A 13,470-nucleotide genomic window follows, 5' to 3' on the forward strand; every position below is an offset into this window, starting at 1 on the left:
TCTGTATATATGTGTCTAAGTATGTATGTATGTACATTTTATGTATGTTTGTCCGTCCACTGCAAAAACTCCTAAACTGCAGCACCTACTATCTTAGTACAGGTGTACAGGTGCACCAAGGGGTGGAGATATGAATTTGTTTTAAAAAATATGTACCCCGGTATATGAGGAGAAACAAGGAAAAGTCATGTAAATTGCTAAAACTCTGTAACCGTTGGGCAGAAACTTTCTATGCATATTTCCTTGGGTATTCTAAATTAGATGTTGATAGATTGGGGTGAAATTTGCATGTTTGTCTTTTGGGGTAATTTTTAACTCGCATTTGGTATATGTATATATACCAAAGAGAGGTTTTCATGTAAGATGAATCAGTTCATTTGCATCCATTTGTATGTCTGTATGTATGTCTGTATGTCTGTATGTATGTATGTATGTATGTATGTCCTTCCCCGTCAAAAACTCCTAAACCCCAGCAGCTACTGTCTTAGTATTTGGGGTACAGGTGCAGCCAGTGTTCTCCCTGAATAAGGTAACAGGGGCGTGGCGCCCTCTTGTAAATTCCGAGCGTCCCCTTGCCAGAAATGAAAAAGATTTATTTAAAAAAAAAATAAAACAATAAAATGTACAGGTAAAAAAAGTTGACAGTGATTTACAAGTAAAATGCAAGCGTGAGCGTCGATCCTGCAGGCTGCAAACGTAATTTTCATCGATCTTGCAAATCTCGCGAGTTTGTGATGTCATCCGAGATCATAATCCCATGTGCAACTCATTGATGGCAACCATATTTGCATGGCTCAGGCCGTAACGTTAGCCACGGTCCCTCCATAGGGACTGTGCATTAGGTAACCGACTTAGCTGAGTAAACATGCCTAGGAGCTGAGGGTAACCAAGGACAGCAGCGTACTCTGAAGTTTTTTATAGGAGGTTAGAATTTCGCTTGTGTATTCCTTCCCAAAGCAAAACGACCTATTTTTAGGATGGGTCGGACGGGTACATGTATCAGGCTGAGAACGCGTAAGCGTAAGTGTTATGGTGATAATTTTGACATCCATGAATAAATATATGTCTGTCACTATGTTTTCGTTTTCAAAAAATGTAATCTTCATTGAAATCAGTGAACTGGAATAAAAGTTATGGAACACTGTCATAGATTTCTTTTCCTTTGAGTTTTTTATACGAAAAAAATTTGAAAAAATACTCCCCAAGTGCCACCAAATAACACCATTTTAATCTCTGTTTTTCAAAAGCTCCAACGGCAGGAGGGGGAACACCCCCCTCCTGACCTCCCCCCGCGACCGCTTACGCGGTCGCTTGTGGTGCTTCGCACCACGTCTTCGCCCTCTTGTAAAAAATTCCTTGGGAGAACACTGTGCAGCTAGGGGTGGAGATGTGAATTTGTTCAAATGAACTTGTCATTGTCAAAAATATGCATATGAGGAGAAAAAATGAAAAACCGGCAAATTGCTAAAACTCAGTAACCCTTGGTCAGAGTGGGTTGAAACTTGGCATGCAGGTTCCTTTAGCTTTTCTAAATTACGTTTTGGCATAGGGGAAAGAAATCAGTCCCCTGGGGTGTGGAGGGAGGGTTTTTTGTGCAACGGTTTACCTTATTTTATTTTATTAATTTTGACTGTGATATTTCAAATAAAGTTCAACTCCAAACTGACTGACTGCTTTCTTTATTACTACAAGTAATTTTATTAATTTTGACTGTGGTATTTCAAAAAAGATTTCGACTCCACACTGTCTCACTGCTTTATATATTACCGACAAGTCCTTATCTCCTCTCCAACCTGTGTATACACCACTGTAATTGCTCCGAAAACATTGCCAACTTGCTAATCCGCTGTCGGTATCAGTGGATTAAGTGATTGAGTCAACACCACAGCCGTCCCACACACATTAAAATAAGGAAAGGGTTGAAGATCATAGACACAGTGTCACGATGTCGTCCGTAAAACTAGTGGACGCTTAAAATATTCATGAATTCGTAAATAAACAGGAAGGTAAACAACTTATTATTCATAAATAAACAGTAAAGGAGCTTGCTAGTGACCAGCCATTGAGAGAAATTACTGAAAAAAGTCGAAAACCTGAAAGCCACAACCTCACAACCGGTCATGTAGACAAATGTTGGCAAAAATTCAACACTTTACACTTACAGCCACGACCTCATGATCGGTCGTTGAGAAAAATTACCAGGAAAAAAGTCAAGGCCTGAAAGCCATAACCTCATGACTGATCATTGAGAAAATGTCGGGCTAAATTCAACACTTTACAGCCACGACCTCACAATGATCGTTGAGAAAAATTACCGGGAAAAAAAGACTCAAAGCTTGAAAGCCGTAACCTCATGACCGCTTGTTGAGAAAAATTTAACATTTTACGGCCACGACCTCAACCGGCCGTGGACAGAAAATGAAGTCAAATACCTGAAAGCCACGGTCGTTGAGAAACATGTCGTGAAAATTCAACACTTTACAGCCACGACCTGGCGCGATCAGTTGTGGAGAGAAAATATTAGGAAAAACTCGGAAACCTGAAATCTACGACCGTGGATGCTTAAAATATTCTCGTGGAGAGAAATTGAAGCGCCTTGTCTGTGATGAAATCAACCAGGCTACTGTCTGACTGATCAGGAGAGAAAATGTAGAAAAGTTAAAAAGTCAATAACAACAGCCATGTGGAGAGACAGATCAGAAAAAATTAAAATGAATCTGAACGGCCTGAAGGAGAACAGCAACTGTTACGTTACAAAATTTTTGATGACATAGATTAAGTTCCTGACTGCATTTTCCTACCCTAAGACTTTAAAAAGCTAAGTCCATGCTTTTAGCTCATTTATATTATGTGCTGCTGTTGTTGAGTTGTGTGTTTGAAGAATGATAATGGTGGAAAGTGCATAACAATACAGCGAAAATATATAAAAGTCAGTGTGGACCCTCTGTTGTGCCGTGCAACAACCTAAACGCAGCCGCTGACGTTTTTACAGACAGAATTTAATACATAGACGATGTATCGAATACCATAAAATCTTTTTTTGCTCACGTGTTTACACATGTGAGCATATGTCGCAACGATGTCTGTCTGTCTGTCTGTCTGTCTGTTGGTCCGATATCTCAAAAACGGCTGATCAGATCAGAATCAAATCTGGTACAAATCTGGTAGATTCAGATTCAGTTAGCAAATGGCAAGAACTGATTAGTTTTTGGTGGGTGTGGCTTGCATACTTTTTGCTCATTTGCATAATTAATGATTTGAGAAAAAGAGATATACATTAAAAAGGACTACATACAATTTGATGAGATTTGTTAAAAATGTTGATCACACCAAGATATATCAGCAGTGGGAATCAATAGGGGTGACATGAAAGATAGTTGCTAATTTGCATATTTAATTAGCTTTCCTAATTAAGGATATATTCTGATTTGACTCAATCTAAATCGACCAAACTTGGTATGTATATTAAAGGTACTATGGTTTAACATTATTGAAAGTCATTGAACATTTTTACTTCAGCCAATTCCGAATTTGCATATTTAATAAACTTTCCCAATTAGGGATATATATCTGAATTAACTTGATTGTAGTTGTTGAAACTTGCTATATACATCAAAGATACTGTGATATAGCATTATTGAAAATCAAAAGACATTTTTACTGCAGCCAATTCCTAATTTGCATATTAAATGGATTTTTAGCTACTATAGACTATAGTCTATAGAAGCTATTGGGATGGGTATCCGTCCGGCGTCCGGCGTCAGTCTGTATGTATGTATGTATGTATGTCCGTTTGTGAGGCGTCCGTCCACTCAAATATCTTGAGAACCGCAGTACTTACTGATTTGATATTTGTTGTGTAGATGAAAAATATGATTTTGAGAAACTATTTGTTTTAATTTTTTGATATTGTTGAAAATAGGCAAATTAATGCCAAAAAAGGCGTTTTTGGTAAAAAATCTTCTTCTTCATAACCGCTGGTCAGACAGCTTTGTTATTTAGTATACAGGTCCCTAGGGATAACCCAACTTAGATTTGTTCAAATTGTGATGAAATATGCAAATCTGTATTTTTAAGGAATTTTTTTTTTCATTTTTGATCAAATTTGACTTAATTGTATGTAATTCTTGTACTGTATGAACCCTATCAATTCACCCAGAAAAAAATAATTAATATGATTTTAAATAATTGAATTAATTAGGAAATCATCAAAGCCAAAATAATTTTAGTGTAGAATTATCAGAAAGTTCAACTTTTTTTGACAGTTCATAGTGAAATGCTTACCATCTTGGAGGATTAAAACATGTAAAGGCAACTTTCCTGAATCCCAACTTTGACATATTCTGAACCATCATTTATTGTGCCCTGTATGTTATCTAAAAGAAATTGCTCAAAATAGTTTGTCATGATAGGGTGGTCAAATTAATAGAGATAGAGAAAGTTCTAATTTCCATTTATGGTTGACTTGGTAAGGATAAAATAAAATTACTTTTTGAGGAAAAAAATAGAGTGGTCAATTAAAAGAGTGGTCAAAGTGATAGGGTTTTTATGGTAAAGCTGGGCTGTAAGATTCCTCATGTGCTATTTATAGCAATTATGCAATCTGTGTAAACAGTGCAATGAAAGTGTTACATGATGCTTTTGATGACCTTGAACTTCTTAAGTTTCAAACATTTGTCTCTTCAGTGTGCTTTCTCTGAGTACGTAGTCTCAACTTATTCAACAGAACTTACTTACAATGATAATTTGAAAGTTAAAATGTGCTTGGTTAATAGGATGAAAATACTGATAAAAAGATAACCAGCTTAAGATTCTTTATAACCTGACAGATATGCTGTTTTTTTATGATGAAAATCTTGATTTAAGCAAGTCTTGTTTACTTCAATTAGAATGTAATTAACTCTCGTTTATTAGCTACTATAGACTAATATAGTCTATAGAAGCTATTGGGATGGGTATCTGTCCGGCGTGCACTGTCAGTATGTATGTATGTATGTATGTATGTATGTATGTATATCCGTTTGTGAGGCGTCCGTCCACTCAAATATCTTGAGAACTGCAGTACTTACTGATTTGATATTTGTTGTGTGGATAAAATATATGATTTTGAGAAACTCTTTTATTAATTTTTGATATTGTTGAAAATATGCAAATTAGCGCCAAAAAAGGCGTTTTTGGTAAAAAATCTTCTTCTTCATAACCACTGGTCAGACAGCTTTGTTATTTGGTATACAGGTCCCTAGGGATAACCCAACTTAGATTTGTTAAAATTGTGATGAAATATGCAAATCTGTATTTTTACGGAATTTTTTTTTCCATTTTTGGTCAGGCCATCCTGAAATGAGCTATCAAAGATATCCACCTTCATCAATACATGTGTCACAAAAGGTTATTCTCTACATAACACAGCAGAGCTCTGTCAACTGTTGGGTCGCTTGTTTTTTCAAAACCGCTGGTCAGACAGCTTTAATATTTGGTTTACAAGTCCTTAGGATGACCTTAGTGAGATAATTTCATACAGTCAGGAAATACTTAATTTTGTATCCATGTCTTTAGTAGATTCAGGGACTTTGGCCCTATGTTTATAATTAGGGATATTTGTCTAAATTGACTTGATCAAAATTGATGAAACTTGCTATGTACTTTAAAGACACTATAATACAATATTATCGAAAGTCATTAAGCATTTTCTCTTCAGCCAATTCCTAACTTGCATATTTAATGAACTTTCCTAATTAGAGATATATATCTGAATCAACTCGACCAAAGTTGACAAAACTTGCTACATAGATTGCAGAGACCATGATACAACATTATTGAAAATCATTGAGCATTTTTACTTAAGCCAATTCCTAATTTACATATTTAATGAACTTTGCTTATTATGGATATATACTGGGATTTACTTGATCAAAGTTGGCAAAATATGCTATGTACATTGATGATTATACCAGGTTAAAACAATATCAAAAGTCATTTCACATTGTCATGTCAGCTAATTTATAATTTGTATGTCTAATGAGCTTTCACAGCGCGGCATATATGGCTTGAAGGACTTGTCCAATGCTAATTACACTTGCTATATAAAGTGGGGATACAATGACAGCAGTAAAAGAACTTTAATATTTTTATTTCAGCTAATTATACATTTGTATACTTCATGACCTAATCGGCTGTGATTATTGTCCATTATGTTGATCATAATACTTTCAAACATAGGGCCAAAGTCCCTGAAGCTACTATAGACATGGATACAAAATTAAGTATTTCCTGACTGTATGAAATTATCTCACTAAGGTCATCCTAGGGACATGTAAACCAAATATTAAAGCTGTCTGACCAAAAAACAAGCGACTCAACAGTTGACAGAGCTCTGCTGTGTTATGTAGAGAATAACCTTTGTGACACATGTTTTGATGAAGAAGGTGGATATCTTTGATAGCTCATTTCAGGATGGCCTGACCAAGAATGGAAAATAATTCTGTAAAAATACAGATTTGCATATTTCATCAGACTATATTAGTCTATAATAGCAAATAAACGAGAGTTAATTACATTCTAATTAAAGTAAACAAGACTTGCTTAAATCAAGATTTACGTCATAAAAAAACAGCATATCTGTCAGGTTATAAAGAATCTTGAGCTTGTTATCTTTTAATATCAGTATTTTCATCCTATTAACCAAGCACATTTCAACTTTCAAATTAACATTGTAAGTAAGTTCTGTTGAATAAGTTGAGACTGTACGTACTCAGAGAAAGCACACTGAAGAGACAAATGTTTGAAACTTATGAAGTTCAAGGTTATCAAAAGCATTATAAGGAATCATGTTACACTTTCATTGCACTGTTTACACAGATTGCATAAGTGCTATAAATAGCACATGAGGAATCTTACAGCTCAGCTTTACCATAAAAACCCTATCACTTTGACCACTCTTTTAATTGACCACTCTATTTTTTTCCTCAAAAAGTAATCTTATTTTATCCTTACCAAGTCAACCATAAATGGAAATTAGAACTTTCTCTATCTCTATTTATTTGACCACCCTATCATGACAAACTATTATGAGCAATTTATTTTAGATAACATAAATGGTGGTTCAGAATATATCAAAGGTGGGATTCTGGAAAGTTGCGTTTACATGTTTTAATCCTCCAAGATGGTAAGCATTTCACTATGAACTGTCAAAAAAAGTTGAACTTTCTGATAATTCCACACTAAAATTATTTTGCCTTTGATGATTTCCTAATTAATTCAATTATTTAAAATCATATTAATTATTTTTTTCTGGGTGAATTGATAGGGTTTATACAGTACAAGAATTCCATACAATGTAAGTCAAATTTTGACCAAAAATGACAAAAAATTCCTTAAAAATACACATTTGCATATTTCATCACAATTTGAACAAATCTAAATTGGGTTATCCCTTGGGACCTGTATACCAAATAACAAAGCTGTCTGACCAGCGGTTATGAAGAAGAAGATTTTTTACCAAAAACACCTTTTTGGCATTAATTTGCCTATTTTCAACAATTTTAAAAAATTAAAAAAAAACAGTTTCTCAAAATCATATTTTTCATCTACACAACAAATATCAAATCGGTAAGCACTGCGGTTCTCAAGATATTTGAGTGGACGGACGCCTCACAAACGGACATACATACATACATACATACATACATACATACATACAGACTGACGATGGACGCCGGACGGATACCCATCCCAATAGCTTCTATAGACTATAGTCTATAGTAGCTAATAAAGTTGCAAACATGTGGCAAAGGTTAAAATTTACACAAAACTGCAATATATAATGAAACACGTGAGCATTTTCAGTTCATATCTGGTTTTAGGCATCTTGCCAGACTTATGATTTAAACTCCATCCGTCCGTCCATCTAGAGACGTTTCTCACAAGAGCCGAAACCAAATTCGCTTGTCAAATAGTTGTATTGTCCGTCGTCGTCCATCAACGTTTGTTTGTCTTCTTATCTGAAACCACTGGTCCAATTTCTTTGAAATTTTCTATACAGCTACCTAAGGATTACTGTAGTCATGTGTGTTTGAATTGTAGTGAAATTAAGATATTTGTCTTTTCAGGCAATTTTTCTCATTTTCATCAAAAATTGTTTTCTCTGAAATTACTAGTCAGATTGCTGTTAAAATTTATTATGCAGGTTTCTACTGATGATACAAGTGTGTCATTCAGAAGTTGTTATAGAATGCCCTCTTACTTGTTGCTAGGCAAATCAGTTTTGTCATTTTACCTTTTATTATACAAACCTTTGTCTTTATATAATGCAATAAAACTTGTATTCAACTACACACTTCCTCATCTGTGTAATTACACAAGTCAACCATCTCCCCTCAAATAAAAAAAGAAACTGCACATACACCTTGAGATGGATATCTGCTACCAAACATTCTTGCAAGGAAACTAGAGACCACTATGACTGAATATGAAAGGCAAAGGACGTCATTATGCATTGCAATGCATTCTGGGTAATCAAGATTAAAATTGAATATACTGCCACCTACAACAACGTATTGCAGTGCATAATGGGTAATGAAGTCACATATAAAAATGTATTTATAAATGCTTTTCAATTCGCCATGCTGTGTGTTAATTTTAAGTAAATAATAGTTCCAATATCGGACGTAACAGATGCCATTACTCTGGCAGTCTGCCCAGTATAACAATATAAGATCATATTTCTATAGCCATTTTTGTAATTTTTTGTGAAATATCTCTTCCATAAACGTTTGTTTAAATGCTTTGAAATTTAGAGTCAATGATCCTATAGTAAAACTAGCATTTTATTAGTTTTTGCTTTTTTCAATATAAAATCTCTTCCCAAGGACAGCATGGGTGATTGCTATAAAGTTTGCCATTCATATTCTTAGAAATGTTTTCTCTCGCGTTTTGTCAACTATAACAACACTGCCACATTTACTCATTATACACACATATTTTTTGTGCTTCAGCTCAATGCAGATTTTTTTTGGGGGGAGGGGGGTCAAAACCATTATTTCTTAAAACAGTTGGTCCAGTTGTTCAAAATTGCAGCACTCTATGTGTACTTCCATTAAATATGTGGAATTGTAATGATGATGTGAATATTGTATCATTTGTCATTTCTCTGTCTACTCTTTTAATTACAGCCCCAAACCATGTATAAGAACAATGAATTACAGATGAGCAACTTTTTGAAAATTAAATCTATATTACACATCAAAAGTCCACACCACTTAAGGCAGCTTTCAGTAATATCACCAAAGTAATGTCAAATATGAGCAACTTTGTCCCTGTAATGTACTTGCATTGCAACTTTTACATGCCTTTGTGCTAAACTCCCACCAAATTAATACTCTTGAATACCGTCAGCCCTGCTATTGCGACTTCGGCACTATGTTTTTGTTTGTTCTGTGTATCATCTGCAGTTTCTGGTTTGAATCTCTGAACGATGGAGAAATTCTTAATATTAAGCTCATAAATATACCCTATATGAGTATAATCTGCATTGTTATTGTTTAAATTTTGTATTCAGGCCCAGACTAGAATACATTTATCAACAATAACAATGGTCATTTCACATATGCAGGGCGTGTTGGCAAAACAGGACACTGGGCATTGGTCATGATGATCGGATTATTGTAAAATTCTGTAGTTGATACATTGAAACAGAGTAGTAAAAAAATAGTCAAAATTTACAGCTAATGAACTTCCCCAATTAGTTGGTTATCTCCAGAAATACTGCATTAAATTTGATGAAACAAGTTACAGATCAGTCCTGTTATAATTTATACTGTGTGAAGACATTAAGAAGTAAAATGTCAATAAATTTCTTATTTGCATATTCAATGAACTTTTATTATTTAATGTGATATGTCTAGAAATGCTGTGTCAAATTTGATGAAACATACCACAGATTTTGATCTTCCACTAGTGTACCATAAGGGCATGCAAAGATATGTACAGGTAGCAGTATCATGTCAAATAACTACTGATTTGCATATTAAGGAATTTTCGTAATTAGCCTGATATGTCAAAATGTAGTTCATGAAATTTCATGCAACTTAGTACAGATGTTGAGCTCACATTGCCTGAACAGTGATTGAGACATTCATCAGTGCCATGGTAATAAACTTTTAACTCACATAATAAATGAACTTTTCTGATTTGAATGATATATCCAAAAATACTGCATCACATTTGATAAAATTAGGTACAGATGTTGATCTCACAGTGCTGCAATACAATGCAGTGACACTCAGCAGCATGATTTAATTTAGTTGCTAATTTGCATACATAATGAATTTTCATATTTAGGGTTAAAGTCCAGAAGCACCTCATCAAATTTCATGAAATGTGGTACTGGTGATAATCTTTTAGTGTTATGATTGTATGAAAAAATGTTTGGCAAAATCCTGTCAATTAATTACTAATTGACTCATTTAATGACCTTTTGTAACTAAGCTTGCAGCCCAGATTGGTTTCTGTTTTCCCCATCAGATGGAACTCATCCTTGGCCATTAAGCCCCATCTGTATCGCTGTATATTTAATCACAGACTCAATTTATGAACAGAACTCTATCTTTACTCTCCAAGGAATTGTAACGAAGTAAAATTTAACAAGTGTGGACTGTGTCATCATTGATAACTTGTTCTCATCATGTTTCAGGTGAAGTGCTACTTCAAATTGCAGCAACTCTTAGAGATATTGAAACACAAAGAGAAATTGTGGTGAGTAACCAGCTGTTGTACATTTCCTTATTGAAATACCAAGTATGTGGCTTCTTGCAAATTCTAACCACAAATACCGGTAAAACGAAAACAGTACACAGGCAAATTGTTTCACTCGGTTAAAGCATAGACAGTCGAGAAACAGGATGGGAAGCTGCGGTATTTCCTTTGGGGTATGCTGGAATAAATTACGTTGGATTTGCATACCCAAATCCAATTACCATCCAGCTGTCTCACAATCTCACAAAACATGCTTGCAGGCCTTACATTCAGTGTTTCCTAAACACACCTCAGAGGGGAGAATAATCCACTTCAAAAGGAATGCAATGTTTCTTTGTTGCATCTAGGGGTAAATCAATCTTTAGGATAACTGAATCCGACTTCAATCGGAAAGACAACTTTATGCTGAAAATAAGCTAAAATATAGCTGCAAGAAGCAATGCCAGGGCCAAAGCAATCTTAAGTGGGAAAAAGAAGGAAAATGTCATCACAGAGGGTAAAGGTCATCTCAGTTACATATCTTTTTTGCAACAAAACTCTTGTTCCTAATATTACATCTGTCAACCAAAAATCAGAACACTAGGTTTATAGGCTAGCTAAATATTAGATATGTGCATAATTAGTGAGGTACAGGATGTGGCATCATAAGGTATCCCATCGTACCATATATGAAGGGTGTAGCATTTGTGGTTACTTCGTTATGGACAGATATGTATGTTTGAGGTCAAAGGTCACCAAGGTCATGTGACATTTTGTCAAAAAAATTGTATTGCTAAGTTATCCATATATACTAAAAATCAGACCTCTATCTCTATTGGCTTGCCCAGAATTAGATATGTGCATAATTAATTAGGTACAGGATGTGGCACCATAAGGTCTCCAATCGTACTAAATATTAAGGGTATAGCACTGTTGGTTACTGAGTTGTGGACAAACATGTGTATTTGAGGTCAAAGGTCATCGAGGTCACGTGACATTTTGTCAAAAAAATGTTATCCCATAGTTATCCCTATATACCAAAAATCAGACCTCTGGCTCTGTTGGCTTGACAAAAATTAGATATGCACATATTTAATGAGGTACTGCATATGGCACCATAAGGTCTCCCATCATACCAAATATGAAGGGTGTAGCCCTTGTGGTTACTGAGTTATGGACAAATAAGTATATTTAAGGTCAAATGTCATCGAGTTCCAGTGACATTTTGTGAAAAAAATTGTTTTCCGTAGTTTTCCCTGTATACCAAAAATCAGACCCCCAGCACTATAGCTGGCCCAGAATTAGATATGTGCATAATTAATGAGGTGCAGGATGTGGCGTCATAAGGTCTCCTATCATACCAAATATGAACGGTGTAGCACTAGTGGTTACTGAGTTGTGGACAAATATGTATATTTGAGGTCAAAGGTCATCGAGGTCATGTGACATTTTGTGAAAAAAATTGTTTTCAATACTAATCCCTATATACCAAAAATCAGACCTCTAGCATTATCAGCTGGCCCAGAATTAAATATGTGCATAATTAATGAGGTAGAGGATGTGGCGCCATAAGGTCATCTATCATTCCAAATATAAACGGTGTAGCACTAGTGGTTACTGAGTTATGGACAAATATGTATATTTGAGGTGAAAGGTCATTGAGGTCATGTGACATTTTGTGAAAAAAATCACCCTTTAACTCTATTGCCTAGCCCAGAATTAGATATGTGCATAATTAATGAGGTAGTGGATGTGCTTGCGGTGCATTCATGGCAAGTCATGTCTGATGTTTTCTCAGTTTTCTTGAAATTGTCCTTCTTGGGAATGTCTGATCGCCTACCGAATGTAAATATCGTCCTGTCTGGCCGCCTGACTCTTCGTATGTGGTACAGAAAAAACTTCTTCTCATTGTCAAACACTAACCATGGAAATTCAACAAACCATTGCTATGCAGGTTTCTCGTTTTAGCTCCGCTGTCAGCGACGCGGAGCTTATCAAATAGGTTGATTTCCGTCGTTGTCCGTCGTCGTCCGTCGTCCGTCGTCGTCCGTCAACAATTGCCTTCTCCTCTGAAACCGCAAGTCCAATTGCTTTGAAATTTTATATGCAGTTCACTTGGGGTGACCTCACTTAAGTTTGTTCAAATCGTGGTGAAATTTGCATATTTGTATTTTGGGGCATTTTTTGGTGTTTTTGGTAAAAAAATCTTCTCCTCTGGAACCGCTTGTCCGATTGCTTTGAAATTTGATATGCAGCTCACTTGGGGTGACCTCACTTAAGTTTGTTCAAATCGTGGTGAAATTTGCATATTTGTATTTTTTTAGGCAATTTTTGTCATTTTTGGTAAAAAAATCTTTTAAAAATCTTCTTCTTCAAAACTACCAGTCAGATAGCTTTGATATTTGGTACATATGTCCCTAGGGATGATCTATTTCAGATTTGTTCAAATTGTGCAGAAATATGCAAATTTGCATTTTTAAGGCAATTTTTGCCATTTTTGGTCAAAAAATGTATTTCTCTAAAAGTACTGGTCTGATAGTTTTGAAATTTGGTAAACAGGTTTCTATAGAGGAACTAAGTAATATATATGGAATTTCTGATGAAATCTGTATTTTTGTATTTTTGGGGCAATTTTTGCCATTTTTGGTCAAAAAATGTGTATTTCCAAAAGTACTCATCTGATAGCTTTGAAACTTGGTATAGAGGTTTTTACAGATAAACTGAATGATATTTATTGAA

The 13,470-nt window shown here is 35.0% G+C and overlaps 2 protein-coding genes across 7 annotated transcripts in view; both read left to right on the forward strand.

Moving 5' to 3' along the window:
• The window catches only part of LOC139152194 (uncharacterized), a 460,524-nt gene that overhangs the window by 182,043 nt on the left and 265,011 nt on the right, over positions 1 to 13,470 (forward strand). The gene's annotated exons all lie outside the window — the stretch shown is intronic.
• LOC139152196 (BAR/IMD domain-containing adapter protein 2-like) overlaps positions 1 to 13,470 on the forward strand; it is a 296,941-nt gene that overhangs the window by 100,441 nt on the left and 183,030 nt on the right. For all 6 annotated transcript variants that reach the window (XM_070725337.1, XM_070725334.1, XM_070725332.1 and 3 more), the window contains exon 4: positions 10,691 to 10,752. In XM_070725337.1, coding sequence (XP_070581438.1) covers positions 10,691 to 10,752 — 62 coding nt within the window. The remainder of the gene's footprint in view (positions 1 to 10,690; positions 10,753 to 13,470) is intronic.

The sequence above is a fragment of the Ptychodera flava genome, chromosome 15, assembly GCF_041260155.1.
Source record: "Ptychodera flava strain L36383 chromosome 15, AS_Pfla_20210202, whole genome shotgun sequence".
Lineage (NCBI taxonomy): Eukaryota > Metazoa > Hemichordata > Enteropneusta > Ptychoderidae > Ptychodera > Ptychodera flava.